Below are 17,094 nucleotides of genomic sequence, written 5' to 3' on the forward strand. Positions count from 1 at the left end.
TGTGCAGCTACAACACTCTGGCTGAGAGGACGGGGATCTGACACCAGTTACTATATTTACCTGCTGTAGACAGACAGCGTGACACTGCAGGGTGGTTAGAGCTGTTTACCCTGACACACTTCCACCCTCCAGTCTGTTTGGTGTCTGCTTCTCATTGTCAGCTCGTCTGCCTGATTTTGTTGACAATTTAGAATTAAAAAAGAAACTGTTGACACAATCATCAGAGTTTGCCTGAATTTTGTTATCAAATTATCCCAGTTTAAAAAAGCCCAACACACACCTCAGATTTGCCTTTTTTATTTTTTTTAAAGAAAACGTTCTAAGCTGTGTTCTTCAAATTGTTTAGAGCAAATATCTGGTACTGTGGCAGGACTCCAGCTGTGGACCTGCCTGGCGAGCTTCACGACGCTGAGCTGTGACCACAGACCTCACTAAAGGTTGTCAGCTGGAGGTCAGTTTGTAGGGCTCTGGCAGTGCTCCTGCTTTCAGACCTGGCACAAAGGAGCAGATACCGGTCCCACTGCTGGGCTGATGACCTTCTATGGCCCTGTCCGGCTCTCCTTGTAACTCCTCCACACTCTTAAAACTCAGCTGGAAGACAGAGTAAACCACCTGATGGCACTGGAGGAGCTGGACTAGCCTGCAGGCACCACCTCACACTATTAGTGCCAAGGACGCAAGCATAAAGCAAAACTAGACAAAGCAGTCAGGAGGGACAAGGAGAGAGCGGTGGTCATGGATTCAAAATGGTTTCTGGATCCAACTTGTTATCCATGAAGTTTAAACGACTTGGTGTCATGATGTGACTTTTATTTATTTTAATCAGTGCAAAATGTAATTCAAACTTTTTCCACCAGAGGGCAGCGTTTCACCGTGTTTACTGAGACGTTATGAGCTGTTACCGTTAGGCATTTCTTTTCAAAAAAATTTGTTTTAGCTTGAAGCTCGTTCTCTCAAGAGGTATTTCATTTCTCCAGGGCACCACCATCAATGAACGTGTTTTTAATGACCTCCTTAAATAAAAATGACAGACTCACTGCAGCATCTGCTGTTACAAAGTGGTATCAGACTAAAACCACAGACAGCACAGATACAGCTTTAGTTTATCTCCTTGGAAATTAAGTCATAGAAACAGCTTTTATACCATTTTTAAAAGAATAAGTACCTTTAAGTGTAGTTTTTATTTTTAAATTCACTTCTTAAAATATCTTTGATTTGTTTGTATTAATTGTGTAACACTCGTAGTACCAAAGTAACTGGAAACCTGTTTTTTTAAAACTTAAAAATAATAACGCAGGTTGGGCCACAAAATGCCATCATTTTGTGAAACGTGCAGCACTTTTAGATTTTTTCTTCTTCTGCTGAACTCAAAAGCTCCTTTTGGGGGATAAACCACTGGAAGACTTTGCTCAGTATAACCCAAAAACATGTTCTTTTTACATTAAGGGGAGGTCTGTATGTCTTCACTTATTTTTGATCCACAGTATTATGACCCAGCTTTCTGATCTGAGATCAGGTATAACTGTGTCTACATTCAAAATCAGTGTCAGAACCTTTATATTATCCCAGCCCTGTATTTAATGACTGTATGTGTGTTGAGTCGCCCACATATTTTAAATTATTTACGTCACATGAAAGGGTGAGTGCAAAATGACGACCAAACCGCAAAAATATGTTCATGTGAAACTTGTTTTTGCTACTGTTCACATTAATGAGATCTTACAAAATTACTTGAAGTCCTTATTTTGAGGATATATACAGAAAAGACTGACATTATTGGCCTGAATTAAATGTTAAACGTAAGCCAGTTTCTGGTAATATTGATGTAGTTTAACCTGAAATTCAAGCAAAAACTGTTTGCATGATTCACTGCTTAACAGTAACAAAAACATCAGTTTAACTCACTGTGCCTTAAAAACACAGTGAAATGAAAACACAAAGCAAACAGGCTGTAATTGAAAATGTGTTTATTTTATTTTATTCGTTGACTGTTTATGATCTTGGTCTCTCCTTCTTGCCTTTGTAGAGTGCCAGCAGAGACACGTTGGCCACTTTGACCACCTTGAAACGAACTCCGGGAATGTCACCGACGGCGTGACCCTTACGTCCGAAACCTGCCACCAGAACCTCGTCGTTCTCCTGCAGGTCAAGAAATAGAAACAAAAGAGGTTAGAAGAGCGAAAATTGAGAACAGAGCTAAATTATACATTTAAGAACTTTTAAGGGCCCAAAAGAAAATTACAATGAGTTAAAATCCGTAGTTTACTGCAACTTAGACATTTCATAGACACAGACACTTAAGTCCACATAAACTGGACTATTGCGGACACGGTGGCTCGATGTTTCTGTTGTAGAATCTACATAAACAATCCTCTAAAGAATAAACTCGCCACTGCCGTTTACCTCGATGAAGTTGAGGCAACCGTCATTGGGGACGAAGGCGGTGATCTTCTTGCCGTTCTTGATGAGCTGAACTCTCACACACTTCCTAATGGCAGAGTTGGGCTGCTTGGCCTCCACACCACTACAGAGAGGAAAAGTACAAAGCTCTTTAACTTAAACCCAAACACCCTTGATTATGGATTTAATAAAGAGGAACTCAAAAGACCAAAAACTACTTTATATCTTCCTAAATTACAAGTGTTAGCTGCTGTTGTGATACTTACACTTTCTCAAGTACGATCCCCTTGGCGTGAGAGGCTCCTCCGAAGGGGTTAGCCTTCAGGGCAGTGCCCAGGTGGGCCTTCTTGTACTGTTTGTCGTGCCATTTCTGCTCACGCCGGTGATTGCGGAGCTTTCTGGCAGTACGCAGACCACGACACTTTCCTGAAAGAGGGCAAAAAAAGAAGAAAAAAGCCAAAGTCAGCACACTCGGGTACGACCATTAAGATGGTACTTCAGACCTTCCCGAGTCATGCTTAACTCTTTCCCCCTTGGACACCTACTAGGGGTAACTTAAGAATATCCCCATTTGTGCATCAGTTAATGAGGATGAGCCTATACAGCAGGCACGTCCAAAGTCTGGCCCAGGGACAGATTGCAGCCAAAGTCTAGACACCCCTTCATCACAACTTACTAGGGCCACCGTTGTAAACCCAGAAAGCTGTTCTAATAAACATCAAACCACCTCTTTAATATACAACAAGTGTCTTTGTGGGGAAAAAAGAGAAACATCAAACACAGTGATGCTGTAGATCAATTAAACGGACTCCTTAACGAGAAAGACAAAAAGGAACACGGATGCTTCTCTTCGGTGGGTACATAAAAAACTGTTCAGCCCGCTGTTCGCAGGGCAGAAACATTTCACTATCAGTCCCTATTCAACAGAAATCTGATTTGTCAGGCATCCTTCCCATGAGTGTGAGGACAGGGCTTCAGTTAAGTTTTACTTAACAGAATTTTGCCAACATATCAAAATTAGTGAGAGCTGGATAAGCGCTGGGCTAAAACTGCAGAGAACGGCTAAAGCTCGGTGCTCTCACAAAGACAACCTCCGGCTTTCAAAATGACACTTAACCCCCACCGGGTATCACTTTAACGGCATTTGCAAATCTTCGATTCAAGTACAAAACAAAAATAAGGGACAGGTAGCTTAAACTGTAACGGGAACCTTTGGTGTGCTGAGCTAATGCCGCTAACACGCCGCTAGCAGCTCAGACATGTTATGGCCGCTCCACGTTGCGGTTTCAAAGCAGCATAAAAACTGATTTTTTAAAAATAATCTGCAGAGTTTTAGCGACACAAACGAGTTTAAATCTGTTCGTAAGACCTTTATACGCGGCACTGTTGTGAAAACCCCCCACAGAAGTCACATTTTTGGGGTATTTGAGATTAACTTTCAGACGTACCCATGATTGCTGAGCGAGCCTGGGATGGAAAGGAAGGAACCAGGATGCACCGCGGCGATGTCTACACCGAGGCCCCCGGTTGGGCGTTGCCACGATATATGCCTGATTAAAATTATGCCATTTCACGCCAATGTTTTCACATTTAATTGTTGCAAAACAAAGAATTTGGACTCATTTTAGAATTTGGTAATTATACGTAAAACCAGTGTAGTTTTATTATTGAGAGCTGCTAATTTCCTTCTCTTATTTTTGTCTTCACTTTTTTTTTTTATCTCCCTTTCAGTCAGTCGCACTATTATTATTCATCATATTCATCACTCCCGACCCTCCCGTTTTCTCAGTTTCTGAGTAATTTACTATATTGTTTTTATTTAAAAACTGAAATTAGAGCGAAACCAAATAATTGGATATCTAAACCTGCAATTAACGGCTAATGGGTGTCTTGTTAGTGCCCTCTAGCGGACAGAGCATGTAGTTCACACATGTGACAAATTAAAGCAAAACCTGAATCTTCACTGTGGTCTTTCTTTTCCCACTTTTGTCCAATATACCCACTACCCCTCCTCTAAATGTCCATCTGAGGTATCCCTCTGATAAACTTATTTCTAATCCGGATTATTCAAGTAACTTGCAGCAAAAATCTTAGCACCTTCACCTTCAAAGCATACATAATATCAGGCCTCTTATCATCCTATAAACCTCCCCTTTCAATCTTTCTGTCGCACTCTCTTCTTCCACTCTTTTCTGCACAGTTCATTGCTTTGGATGGTTGACACCAGGTATTTAAACTCTTCTACTGTCACTACCTCTGATCCTTGCATCTCTGGTGCACTGATGACAAGACCTTCACTCACAATTAGAGATGGCACGATACCACTTTTTTATGTCCGATACCGATACCGATATCATAAATTTGGATATCTGCCGATACCGATATGAATCCGATATAGTGTTTTTTAATCACCAAAACTGTTTTTTAAATATCTTGCTGCATTTTGTATAAGTTCATACTCAAGTTTAAAACAACAACTACACTAAAGCTATTCTGTTATACCTGTATGCAAAAAAAAATATTTCATAGTTCAGCAATACTGATCAATCTAATAAACTTAAACCTACACCATCCTCCCTATTCTGGTATTTTAAAGAGTACTTAGCATATATATTAAGCAACCTAACTAATAGAGTTCCAACTCCCAGCAACAATAAAAATAAATAAATAAAAAATAGGGAACCACCCCTCACGCTCCACCTCATGATGCTTAATCGACGTAATCAACCTTAATTTGATGCAGTGTGAAAAAAAAATGCACAGAAATCAATTATTTTTCAAGAAATATTAAATAGATTCAACATCTTTCTTCAACAAAATTGCAGACTGCACAGATGGTACCTTCCCAAAGGAAAAAGTACTATAGCTTACTAGGGTATATATATTAGACTTAATAGTCACTATATACAGTAATTGACTTCTATTCATTTTACATCAAATTAAAACTTTGGGTGTCAGATAATTATTTATTAAAAGCTAGACATTTTAAATGAGAATAAGAAAGAAAAGTATGTCTTTGTGCCCCCTTTTCCCTGTTCATGCCCTATCGGCCCCCCTGGCTAAACTTTGCTAGATCCGCCCCTGCACAGTTACCAGCGTCAGCTACGTAGAAAAAGATCCTCGAGTAGAAAGTAATATTAAATAAATTCTAACAACAGCTTATCAAGCTTAAACGTGCTGCTGTTGTTCAGCCGCTGGTTTCCTCTTTCTGGTGCAAAGTGGGCCAAAAGCAAACTAGAGTCACGGACTCGACAGAAAAGCCGATCAGCTGATCGTTAAGCAGTTTCATGATTGAAGTAGCAGCAAGAAGAGGCAGTCGTTTGTTAAGCTTAACGCAGGAATGCTTTACAAACATTCAGAGATGGACTTACACACTTGCTTTACTTCTCTCGGGATAACTTTATCAGAGATGAAATGCCGGGTTGCTAGCGAAGCTCCACATGCTATCCAGACCACCGACAGGTCCCGCATGCCACAGCCGCTCTATCAGGTGATGCATACTGCTCCGACATGCTAACGTTCTGAGGTGAGTTACGGCGTGTTGCAAGTTTTGTGAGGTGCTTTCGTGATATTTAATGGATCGGATTACATTTTTTTATTTTTCTCCGATATCCGATCCAGTAATTTAGGTCAGTATCAGACCGATACCGATACGTAATATCGGATCGGTCCATCTCTACTCACAATGTCTGCTCAGCAGCAAAATTTAGCTCTATGTGAACAGTTAGGACAATGATGTGTCTGTATTACTGAGATAAGCAGGTGACCGAGAAGGTCAGTGCAGGACACGATCAGGCTGTTGATTAAAACCAAGAATGCTGTGTGTGAGATTTACCAGGAAAAGCTGGAAATGTCCTTAGAGAGGTTAGTCTGATTTAAAAAACGATGCATGAAGATAATCACCAGGCAATAACACAAAAGTATGAACATCTTGAACTTGTTAGTCCCATTTGGGGGATTATATGCCGTTATCTGACAAATAAAATCACTTGCTGTGAGGTAAAGATTTTGGTGAGTGAAATTCTAGCATTTTATTAGCACCAATTCACAGATATCCGAGTTTTTCTGATTCACCCATAGAATGTGTGAATATTCTTGTATCAGCTGCCCCATTTAGTCATCACCACCACACATCGTCTTCCTGCATCTCTTCCTATCTCTTGCATCCTCTTCTGCCACACAAACCCTGTGCATGTACCTGCCTTAATCCTAAACACTAGACCACCAGTGAAACTCATCCACTTATTATTAATACTGTATAAACTGTAGATACAGATATACTGTAGATACTTTGGTAAATGGTGTAGTGAAGTAAAGACAGAATTAAGTTTAAGCTTCTATGCTTTAAATAAATAAATAATGTTGAATCTTAAAAATACAGATAAAATGCATCTGCAACAAATGAGTCGAACACAAAACCTATTTTTTGTTTATTTATAAGAGGCTTAAACTTCATTCTGTCTTTATTTTACTACACTGTTTACTAAAGTACTGTTGATATAAAACTAAATCTGGTACATACAGCAACAAATCCAATAAAATCAGAAAGGCCAGATGTGATCCACAAGCCACTGTTTCCCTGCCGGTAATGCATTGTTATTGTAACTGTATTGTGTACATTTCATTCACTGGTATCCCTGTAACAGTGCATCTGAACACCTTTCATACACGACAAACATATTTACAGACGGACAGCTGACCAGTGCTTTGTTTTATGTAATCATCATTTTGCTGCCTTTAATCTCCAGACATTAAATATATTTTGACTGAGCTGACCTGAAAATGATAAACTGAGGGAACAACAGTGTGTTTGACCTGTGGGCGGGGCTCCTGGCACTGCTCGCCACTGCTGTGTCCTGTGATTGGCTAATTCTGCCATCTGTCAGGGGGGTTTAAAGGCATGGGGCAGATTAAAGTAGATTAGGATGGGCAGGGAGGGAGAGAGAGCGCATGCTGGCATCAGACTCTGGTCACCACGGCGATGGCTTCACCAGGGAAACATTGCTGCATCCTCCTCTTCTTCCTCCATCTGCAGGCGTCTGCCTGCCTCCACCAACAACCTGCAGACAGGTATGTGGACAAACACAAACAGAGCAGGTGTAGTAGCTTTATGTTTGTTTTTGACCTCTCCTAACTGTCTAATCTCTGATTTGTGCTATGCTCACCCACAACCTTCTACTCACTACACCTCATGTGGTGCTATGGTACAGCATTTATTTATTTATTTTTAATTTGAGCTCAGAGGAACAAGCTCGGCAACTTTTCCTGTAAACAGATACCTACTTTCACATCTAGCACACACAGAGTAACATTATCATCCTTTTGTACTAATGTGTGTGTGTGTGCGTGTGTCCATGTGATTAAACTAAGCCCCACTTTTAGCTCCACCAAAGCCTGAGAATGAGATACCTGCTTAATCTGGAGACAATGAGCCTTGAGCAAAGAGTTAGCATGCCATTATCAAACCAAAATCAGGACCTAAAACAGGCTGGAACACTTTGGTGATGTGCAGAGCTTGCAAGAGTTCTTTGTGGCCAAACAAAGTCCCCAATTACTACAATAAAGCATGATGACACTGTCTAATGACATATAATGTTTCTTTGAGATGCCATCAGCAGTAAGACAGGAGTCATTTTCAGCAGAATCATTTTATTCACATTTAAAAGCCCCTGGTTTCTTTAAAGTGGGAACAGTTTTTTTCAGCTCCATTAATTAAAATACACAGATTTTTATTTGATAATAAGTATGGAAGTTGTTTAAGTACTGATCTAGCAAAAGTAATGCTGATTGAATGGACCGCATTTAATCCTGGCGCTCTCTCTATTACTTGAATTTCCAAACCGATGGTCATGCTTTGTTTATTTTCAGTTTCTATTACTCTTTTTCTTTGCCGTTGATGGTAACAGACTCTTTTTTTTCTGCATCAAATACAAGTGGTAAAAATGAAGGCAATGCACAACTGCTAAAAACTGAGCATTTGGCGCATTTTTAATGAAATTATATGACAAATAATACAGTGCCACTGTGTGCCACAGTCTGTCCAACACTGATTAACAGGTATTAGTGTCACAAATGTATAGTTTTATTGATGCCTGTCTCTAAATAAACCTGTTAACATGTATGTCATGCTGGTCACTTCTGGCTACCAAAATAAAGCATGGTGACAACCAAAACCAAAGTGGTTTCTAGAGCCAATGAGTGACATCACGGTGTGTGACATCACGGTGTGCATGTCCATCTTTTCTATACAGTCTGTGGTCACATGGAGTGAAATGAATACATTTTCACCAGTTATTTAAAAAAAAAAAATTCAGTATGTTATACGTGTCTGTTTTAGCAAACAGAATCATGTTCTGAATGCTTTGTTGTGACAAACATAAGAGGAGCACTGCAGACTCTCTGTAGGCTCCTCTTGTTCATCATTTTTATTTTATTTACTTACTTTATTGTATTATTTAGATTATTATCCGAGTGGGTATTATGTCGGGTGAACAGGGGTTGAAGCTCACGTTATACACATTTGTTCAACCTTCCTTCCTGCACATCCTAAATATTTCATTATTTATATCCTGTTTTTATTTCGGCTTATTTAATCTTTCATCCCTTTCAGTCTATACCATAGACTGTATATGAAAGATGGCCACAGTCACTGTTACCCTGTTTTGCTGCCAGTCTGCTCACTGATGGGGCCAGTAATGTAAAAAATTAACATCATGTTGTATCAAGAGACTTGAATCAAGTGACTGGGACAAAAAATTTATCTGGAACATGATCACAGGATAATAAATTAAAGTGAGCAGAAGGTCTGTTTTTCCCTTCATACCCTTTTGCAGCCAGAGTCGACCATTAAAAGAACAAAATGTTTAAGACACCTCCACTAATGCTTTAATTCAAGTCTATCAGTCGATGGTCAGCAGTCACCCACCTCACTTGCTTCCAGTGACCTCACAACACCTCTTAATACAAACCAGCAATCATGCCTTTGTTTTCTGCCTCTTGCTCACAGAGATTTTATCCTGACTCTTGTTTGTTTAATCCTCTTTGTTCCTTCTACCTGCCAGCTTACTTATTATATCTCTGACACACTAACGAGCTCCAGCTCATCCAGCAGAAGTCTGTTAGTAATTCCTAGTTGAGGCTAAAAGCCAGAGGAGACTCAGGCACCTCCGTTTCATCTATTTCAGATTGTTTCTTTGTTTTTAATCTGTGTTTTAGTACAACTAATGTGTAGAATCACGCCAGCCGTATGTGGTGATTTAACTGTTATTTTCTCTCCAGTAAGCCATTAAACATATGGCAGATGTTTACAAAATCATTCAGTGTCTGCTTTCGTCTGGCGATACTTGCCTTAAACTCGACCCCAATAGGATGATTACGTTGCCCCGTGTCTTTTGAGTGTGTGCATCAGCAGCTGTTTATTGCATTTCACAGTGTGCAGCTGTTGATGGTAAAGGATTGAGAAGCTGTAAAGTCTTCTCTGGCTGCAAGCCACCCCATCCTTCATCCTCGGGGTCTGTGTGCTTGTGATTGTATGATTATGCAAACAGTGCAATCCCACAATCCACAGCCCAGTGCCCTGACCCAGCACAAGAGAGCAGCTAAACCTTGTTTTTGGCTGAAGAGGCTCTTTGAGTGAAGGGGATTTGATCGCTCTATTGTCTGATTCTCTGACCTGATGTACATTTAAATACATTCAGTATGTGCTGCATTTTATTTTCCATTCTCTGAGAGGATTTTGATCTTGAGAGTGCCCATACAGAGATCCACGTGCTCTTGGCTCATTTAGATTAGATTATCCATAGCTGGACAATTTTAGCAGATTATTCAGAAATCAGGCTGCAGCTTTAAAGAAACAAAGTCACTGCCCAGAGTAAGTGCATGCTTGTATTGTACATACCGGCTGTTAAATAATGTGAAATGACTACTAAACATACACATATTTTTACCAAAAGAGAAACTAAAATTACAAAATCATTGAGCAGAAAATTTGTGCAGATTTATTAGCCTGTGTACAGTGATGGCAAACAGACCGAGAAGTTAAACATACTCATGGGTAGAAGCAGCACATGTATGTATTTTACTTAAGTACTGGTACCACACTAATATAGTAGAATTTTTTAGCAGAGGTCCTGACTGTAGGACACTTAAGAGCGCTTAATGTAGAGCAGCAATGTTCTATCCTCTTGTGCATGAAATATCTCATCAGTACCTGTAATAGTCAAACAAATCATGTTAAGCAGTACAAGCCTGTGAAACTGTAAATCTACAGAAAATGTAAAGAATCTAAATGCAACTTCAAAACTTTAATTTGTTGGTAGCTGTCTTGTACTTTCTGCTCATATATTCTGACCACTGCTTTACAGCATCAGTAAGGAATAAGATTTAAAGATTAAAGGCTCGTGGCTGAGCTGTAAAACCTTAATCTGAGAGCTTTTGACTATTAATCATTAATCTTCAAATATATATATTCTTACATATTGCATATTTAGACGTGTTATTTAAAACTAATCAATAAATCATGGAAGGTCTACATAGATAACAGCTATTGATCGGCTAACTAAAATAGTTAGCATTAAGCAAGACTGATTAACCTGGTATTTTACTTTTTTAAATCATGAATGAGGAAGCAACTACACTCACCAGGCACTTTATTAGGTACACCTGTTCTGCTGCTCCTTAAAGCAAATATCTAATTAGCCAATCACATGGTAGCAACTTAACACAACCAGGCATCACAGTGAGAAAGAAAGGTGCTTTACATGACTTTGAACCTGGAATGGCAACCATATCTCGAGTTTGCGGAGAATGATCTGAAAAAGAGAAAATGTTCAGTGGGAAATAGTTTTCTATGCTTTGCTGATGTTAAAAGGGAATGAATGGACTGCTTCGTTCTGATAGGAAGCCAACAGCAACTCAAATAACCATTTATTACAACCGAGGCATGCAGCAGCGCATCTGTGACTGAAGAACACATCAAACCTTAAAGCAGATGGGCCATCAGAGGAAAAGCACACTGGGTGCCACTCCTCTCAGAAAAGAAAAGAAAACTGAGGCTAGAATTCACAAAAACTGGAGAACGGCAGCCTGGAAAAACATTGAGGCCTTGATATAGAAAAGTTCAATCTGGGCCTTTTTTTTGGCCTCATGTGTTTTTTAATTATTCATCAAAATGTAAAACAGTTTTTCTAAAATGGTTTCTTTGTTATTTTTTCCACCTGTGCTCCTTTCATTGTTTAAAACAGGCTGTGGTCAGCCTGCAGGGTCACACCTCTCTGCTGCTCTTAACAGCATCTCAGGATTTCTTTATACAGGTGGAGTTGCTCAGTTGTCCTTTGACAGGTGGCACAGCAGGTGGTTGTATATGTGGTTCAAGACAATGTTTGACATCTCTCCCGCTGTCCACTAAACCCTGGCTGATGACCTTTGTGTAGTTTTCTCAGTGGTCATTATTAGGCAACAAATGAATCATTAACATCAATCGGATTGGTTCCACTCCCTCTTTATTATTTTAAGTTTTTATTGTAACGATACATATTTTCTGTAATTCCAGATTAAAAAGAGGATGAGCTGTAGCTTTAACCTTGTTGTTGTTTCCTGATCCAGCACATCGATCTGAACCAGCTCTGGAGTCATCATATAAAACCTTCAATTTTTACAAAGAAAACCGTCAATCAGACCTGATGCCAATTTGATTCTAGCATTAGATCTCAGTCCATTATTGTTTCTGCTACAAGACTCTGTGTGTAATCTGGGTCAGAGTGTATCCTCGCAACAACTACCCACCTCTGTGCCAGACTGATCACTGCTATTTTAACTAATCCAGCAGGTCAGCAGCCGGGTCACTCAGGTGTACTCTGAGCACTTACACAGGTTCCTCCCTTCTTTAGCTTTGATTTCTATTGGGTGATTTGGAATGATGTCATTCTTGCATTATGCACAAATCTGAGAAATGAAGGTGAATAACACCAATCATCAGTTTGCTTTTAAAGTTGATGTTTTACAAGAAGGAGCAAGAGCCGTCTGATAAGTCCCTCCACACTCTCTGCGTGAATAGAGTCAGATGCAAAACAATCGGCAGCTAGATCAGTTTGTGAAATCAAGACTATTTTATCTTGAATGTGTCTGATCTGTATTTGTGACTTCTTTCAAACTTTTTGAATCCAGTTCAACTGCAAAATGTAAGCACACCTAAGCTGGAGCCGAACCGGTTCTGCCAGGGTGCCTTTTGAGAACCAGGCCACATTTTGACGGGCCTGAAAATGTATTATGATGCAATGTTCCCAGCAGAAGTCTGAGAAACTCAAACAGAATTCACTGGTTACATCTATCGGTCACTGATGAATTTAATGAGGTAGCCCAACAGTTTTCTAGTGTCACACTGGTGCAAATCTTTAAAACTGGTTTTCGATTGGGCACTGGCATCATATCAGCAAAAAGGGGCAAAAAGGTGCCTGCAGGTGTTAGGCTACCAAAGTGGGCAGAGAAGGACAGCTGGTGGTTTAGATGTGGCTGATGGTCCACATTAGACACATGAATTAAGCTTTTATGACGGTCCAGTACCTTTGTGAGCACAAACTAGTTTAATGTCAGTGTCATGTGTATATTTTATTTGGTGTATAATTGTTAAAAGGTTAAAAGGATTCAAAGTTGTAAAAGTTGCTAATGGTTGCTTAAGTATCTCAACCAGTTAAATATGAGTGAATCAGACTCTTTTAAACATACTTTCACTTTCTTTGATTGTTTTTTGTTCAGAATAAACACAATTCGTATGAGACAGTAAATTATTTAATATTTCACAATCATGTTATAGAGATTTTTTTTCCCCCCCTAAGATGATTAATTTATTTCACGTATTTCATTACTTAAAAATAAAGTTACAGAAGAAAAATAACTAGTGGAAAAAAAACTGTGCTGATGACAAATATGAAGAAATGACAACGAAAAATATTTTACTGATTCTCCTTTCAATTCTTTTTGCAGTGCTGCCGTTTCTCTGGAACACGGTGAGATCTATTTATCAATCTGCTAAGACTTCCTTTACTTCTTCCTCCTTATCTCAGTTATAACAATATATGTAATAATGATGATGCCTAACGGGGGCGGGAATAGGGGGAACAAAAGGACAAATAGCCCCACCCGATAAGCCAGTGACCACACTTCCTACACCAATGTAAAACAGGGGTGTAAACTATTTCCTACACCTCTGTGTACGGAGTGGTCATTGTGGAAAAGGGGTGTAGGAAGATCTGAAAAGCTACCCTCTAGTGCAGCGTTGTGTTTGGAAGTCTGTTTTGATTTGTTTATATTTCTCATGTTTTAGTATAAAAGGTTAAAGGTATAACATGTGTATTCTTATGGCTTATTTTGTTAAACAAATCCTGTTGTCTCTGCAGACATTGGGAGCAATGGGAGGGTGAAGGCAGAGCAATATTTGATACCAGCAGAGAAAGGACTTGGACAACTGCAGGTAAAATATGAGTGGGGAGGGAAAAATGTAACGCCACAACTTTCTATTAAAGTTTTACTGATTTTTAACCATTTAGGTGCTGAGAATGTTAATAAATGAAAGACATGTCACAATTTAATCCTAATCTAAAAATGTGCAGCCACAATGTCACATATGTCAACTGTACCATCTTGAAACATGACTTAAATTTTTGTGTTAGGTTCATCGTGTATATATCGGCAGATTAACTTTCTTTTCCAACAAATAAAAAAAATTAAATCTTTGTTTAAATTTAACAAACCTCACAGTTTTTTGGAAACAAGGTTGTAAGAGTGGGAGAAAAATCATGTCCTCTCTGAGAAAATGATGATTCCTGTTTTCAGAAGCATACCAGGAAAATGCTGGAATTTATGAACCACAAAATTCTCATTAAAACACGTTTTATTAAAACAAACAAACAAACAAACAAAAAACCAAACAGACATGAAACTGCAAAAACAGTTAATGCCTTTACATAAAAATTGAAAGTTTGGCTTTAAGAAGTTGTTTCATGGAAGGTTGCTTCTTCCTGCCTCCAGTCTTCAGATGCATCACGCAGGAAATTACTTCAGACACCAGGAGCTGCAGTTCCCCTCCCTCCTCTAAAGGTTCAGTGAGCATGAGTAACATTTTCTCCAACACAATCAGTTGGAGAAAATATATATTATAATAAATAATATATTATACCGTATATTCAATTTCGAAAGAAGGTTTTTAAATTTACTCCTTTCTAACCGGTTGTACCTGCCCACCAGGTGTTGTCTGATGGGCAGCCGTGCCTCTTGTTCCAGGCCAGGAAACTGTCTCTCCGCTATGACAAGCAGAAACACCTGGACCTCACAGAGCGAGCCTTTTCTCCTCAGAAACCTGTCGACACCAGTCAGTCTGTCTGTCGCAAGGACAAAGCCACGTAAGTGCACCTCCTACTTGTCTGTCTACTTGTATGAGAAATGTCAGAGGGTCTAACACGAAGATTTTAATCCCAATTAAAAGACAAGAACAATGCAGTGTGTCCTGTAAGGAAAGGTCCAGTTGTGCTGTACATCTGAGAGTCTTACTTGTCTCTTTGTTCCTCTGTAGGCTGGTCATGAGGTTTGGAGATGTGGAGGATTTGAAAGGCCTGTCCATCAGGTTAGCTATGCCACCAAATATGATCACACTAAGCAGTTTGTACACAATACATGAACATTTGCCCTGACTGTCTCCTCTCGCCTCTCTTTCATCAGACTGCAGCTGTCCAACACCTTTTATGAGTCTTCGGGGCAGTGGTGGTTCTCGGTGGACAGCGTCTCGCTGCTCTACAACATTTCTGAAGAGGCTGCGTTCAATGCCAGCGAGGTGTACGCTCCAGCTTCCTCCTCCTACCGCTGCATCCACGTCAGCAGCCTGGAGCGATACAGTGCCCTGCTGCTACCTGGCACTGACCAAGCCCGCCGCTGGTCCATCACTTTTACAGACTTCCAGGTACCCGTCTCTTTACCCTGTCTTTGACTGATTCTTCAAAGAGGATGTTTCATTTCTTGTGTGGTGTCTGGAAGACATAACAAAGTCTTGTTAGAACATTTATTAATTTTTCAGTGTTTTTTGTGGTTAAGGGTCATTTTCTCTCTAGTTCAATACTTTGTTAACACATCTTGAACTTGAATGTCGAAATGAGCAAACACAAAGCTGGGAAAACAGCAGTGTACTGTCAGCTCACAGACCCAGAGACTGGCAGAGTACAAGATTTACACAGGTGAGCGGGTAGAGGGCACAATACAGTTTAAAAATGACCAGTTTCTAATTGGACAAATACAAAAATAGAAACAAACAAAATTTAATGAAAAATGCAAGTTTTAAAGGGTTTTGAAACGGTTTTCCAATATTTAAATCACCACAGCGAAAAAAGCAATCACCCCCTCCTGAGGTTATAGCTAGTTGTATCACGTTAATGAGTGCATAATAAATTCTAGCTCTGGGTTTTTATGCTCAGACTACTTGGGCTGCTAGAATAGCTTTGCATGATTCACAGTTCAGAATAGGTTTATTTGATTTATCCTGGACCACAGTGCAGCCCCTCAGCTCCTCTCGGTTTAAGGCAAATTTCGTGCCTCTCATAAAGATAAAGTTAGACCAGCAGGAGGTTCTGAGATGACTGTATTAAGGGTACCTGCTCTCTGTGATGTGATATAAAGCCAGAAGCATATTGAGAACATTACTTGTTTGTTTGTTTTTTATAATGTTTCTATGCTCTCCTCAGATTCAGGCCTTCAGCGTCACCTCAGGAAAGTTTTCTCCTGCGAGCGACTGTACCACCTTCTTGACGCCAGCCATCCTGATGGGCCTCGTCACCTCCCTCATCCTGCTGCTGGTGCTGGCCTATGCCCTGCACATGCTCATCCACTTGAAACACATTGAGCATGACGAGGAGCACAAAGCCGACGTCTACTTCCCAAAAAGCCCTGAACACCTGGAACAGTACTGCGTGGAAAACCTCACTGAGAAAAATGTTATGTAGGTTAGGCAGTGAGGTGATGGACAGACTTTTAAAAGTTACAGTTTTGAAAAAGTGAAATGCAGCTGACCTGATAGCTGGCACCAAACCTGGTGTGACATACTCTCAGCCCAGGATGAAATTTTTTTTTAAACTGACATTTCTAAACTTTTGTAATTTACCCATGAGAGGATTTCTGTTTTTGTCTTAATAAAAATATAAAATAAAAACTCTGGTTTCTTTTATATTTGTAGTGTTTGATTAAATTTTTTGCTTTTGAAGACATAGCATAATAATTGTTTATAAAGCTAGGTGTATGTCAGCTATATGTACTAGTCTCTTCAGTGAAATACAAAAAGAAAATAACAATTTGGTTAGAGGAACTACTTTTTCAGCGTCACTCTGAGACGGAATATTTCTAATTTTAGAGATGTTGCACAAATGGAAGAAAGCAGTCTTACATATTTGTTTAATATGTGCGTTGAAGCACATGTCTTGGTCAAAAATGACTCCAAGGTTCCTCACAGTGTTACTGGAGGCCAAGGTAATGCCATCCAGAGTAAGAATCTGGTTAGATACCATATTTCTAAGATTTTCAGGGCCGAGTACAATAACCTCAGTTTTATCTGAATTAAGAAGCAGAAAGTTAGTTAGAAAGTTATATGACCTTAAAAATATATAGCTTATGTTTCTTATAGGTGTAGCAGGAGTATCACAATCACAGTAAAGTAAACGA

General features: G+C 39.6%; 2 protein-coding genes across 2 annotated transcripts; one reads left to right on the forward strand and one right to left on the reverse strand.

Annotated features, from left to right (window-relative positions):
- Positions 1-1,950: 1,950 nt before the first annotated feature.
- rps23 (ribosomal protein S23) lies at positions 1,951-3,955 on the reverse strand. The gene is made up of 4 exons (XM_082533818.1): positions 3,849-3,955; positions 2,667-2,826; positions 2,404-2,524; positions 1,951-2,139 (listed from the first exon to the last, which is right to left on the reverse strand). The coding sequence occupies exons 1-4, from the start codon at positions 3,850-3,852 to the stop codon at positions 1,993-1,995; spliced, it is 432 nt and encodes a 143-aa protein (XP_082389944.1). The 5' UTR covers positions 3,853-3,955; the 3' UTR covers positions 1,951-1,992.
- Positions 3,956-7,339: 3,384 nt separating this feature from the next.
- Positions 7,340-16,571, forward strand: atp6ap1la (ATPase H+ transporting accessory protein 1 like a). The gene is made up of 8 exons (XM_082533817.1): positions 7,340-7,470; positions 13,381-13,403; positions 13,794-13,867; positions 14,425-14,493; positions 14,641-14,795; positions 14,966-15,016; positions 15,112-15,349; positions 16,125-16,571. The coding sequence occupies exons 1-8, from the start codon at positions 7,382-7,384 to the stop codon at positions 16,380-16,382; spliced, it is 957 nt and encodes a 318-aa protein (XP_082389943.1). The 5' UTR covers positions 7,340-7,381; the 3' UTR covers positions 16,383-16,571.
- Positions 16,572-17,094: the final 523 nt, after the last annotated feature.

Source organism: Aulonocara stuartgranti (assembly GCF_965226115.1).
Source record: "Aulonocara stuartgranti genome assembly, chromosome: 5".
Classification (NCBI taxonomy): Eukaryota; Metazoa; Chordata; class Actinopteri; order Cichliformes; family Cichlidae; genus Aulonocara; species Aulonocara stuartgranti.

What these genes read in the sequence shown, in the direction of transcription:
- rps23 (XM_082533818.1), bottom strand. An exon ending in GGGATCGTACTTGAGAAAGT is followed by an intron (nt 2,525 to 2,666) that starts GTAAGTATCACA and finishes TCCTCTCTGTAG; the next exon opens with TGGTGTGGAGGCCAAGCAGC. An exon ending in GTTGCCTCAACTTCATCGAG is followed by an intron (nt 2,140 to 2,403) that starts GTAAACGGCAGT and finishes CTTGACCTGCAG; the next exon opens with GAGAACGACGAGGTTCTGGT.
- atp6ap1la (XM_082533817.1), top strand. Translation starts at nt 7,382, where the DNA reads ATGGCTTCACCAGGGAAACATTGCTGCATCCTCCTCTTCTTCCTCCAT. An exon ending in TTCCCCTCCCTCCTCTAAAG is followed by an intron (nt 14,494 to 14,640) that starts GTTCAGTGAGCA and finishes CCTGCCCACCAG; the next exon opens with GTGTTGTCTGATGGGCAGCC. An exon ending in TCACTTTTACAGACTTCCAG is followed by an intron (nt 15,350 to 16,124) that starts GTACCCGTCTCT and finishes TGCTCTCCTCAG; the next exon opens with ATTCAGGCCTTCAGCGTCAC.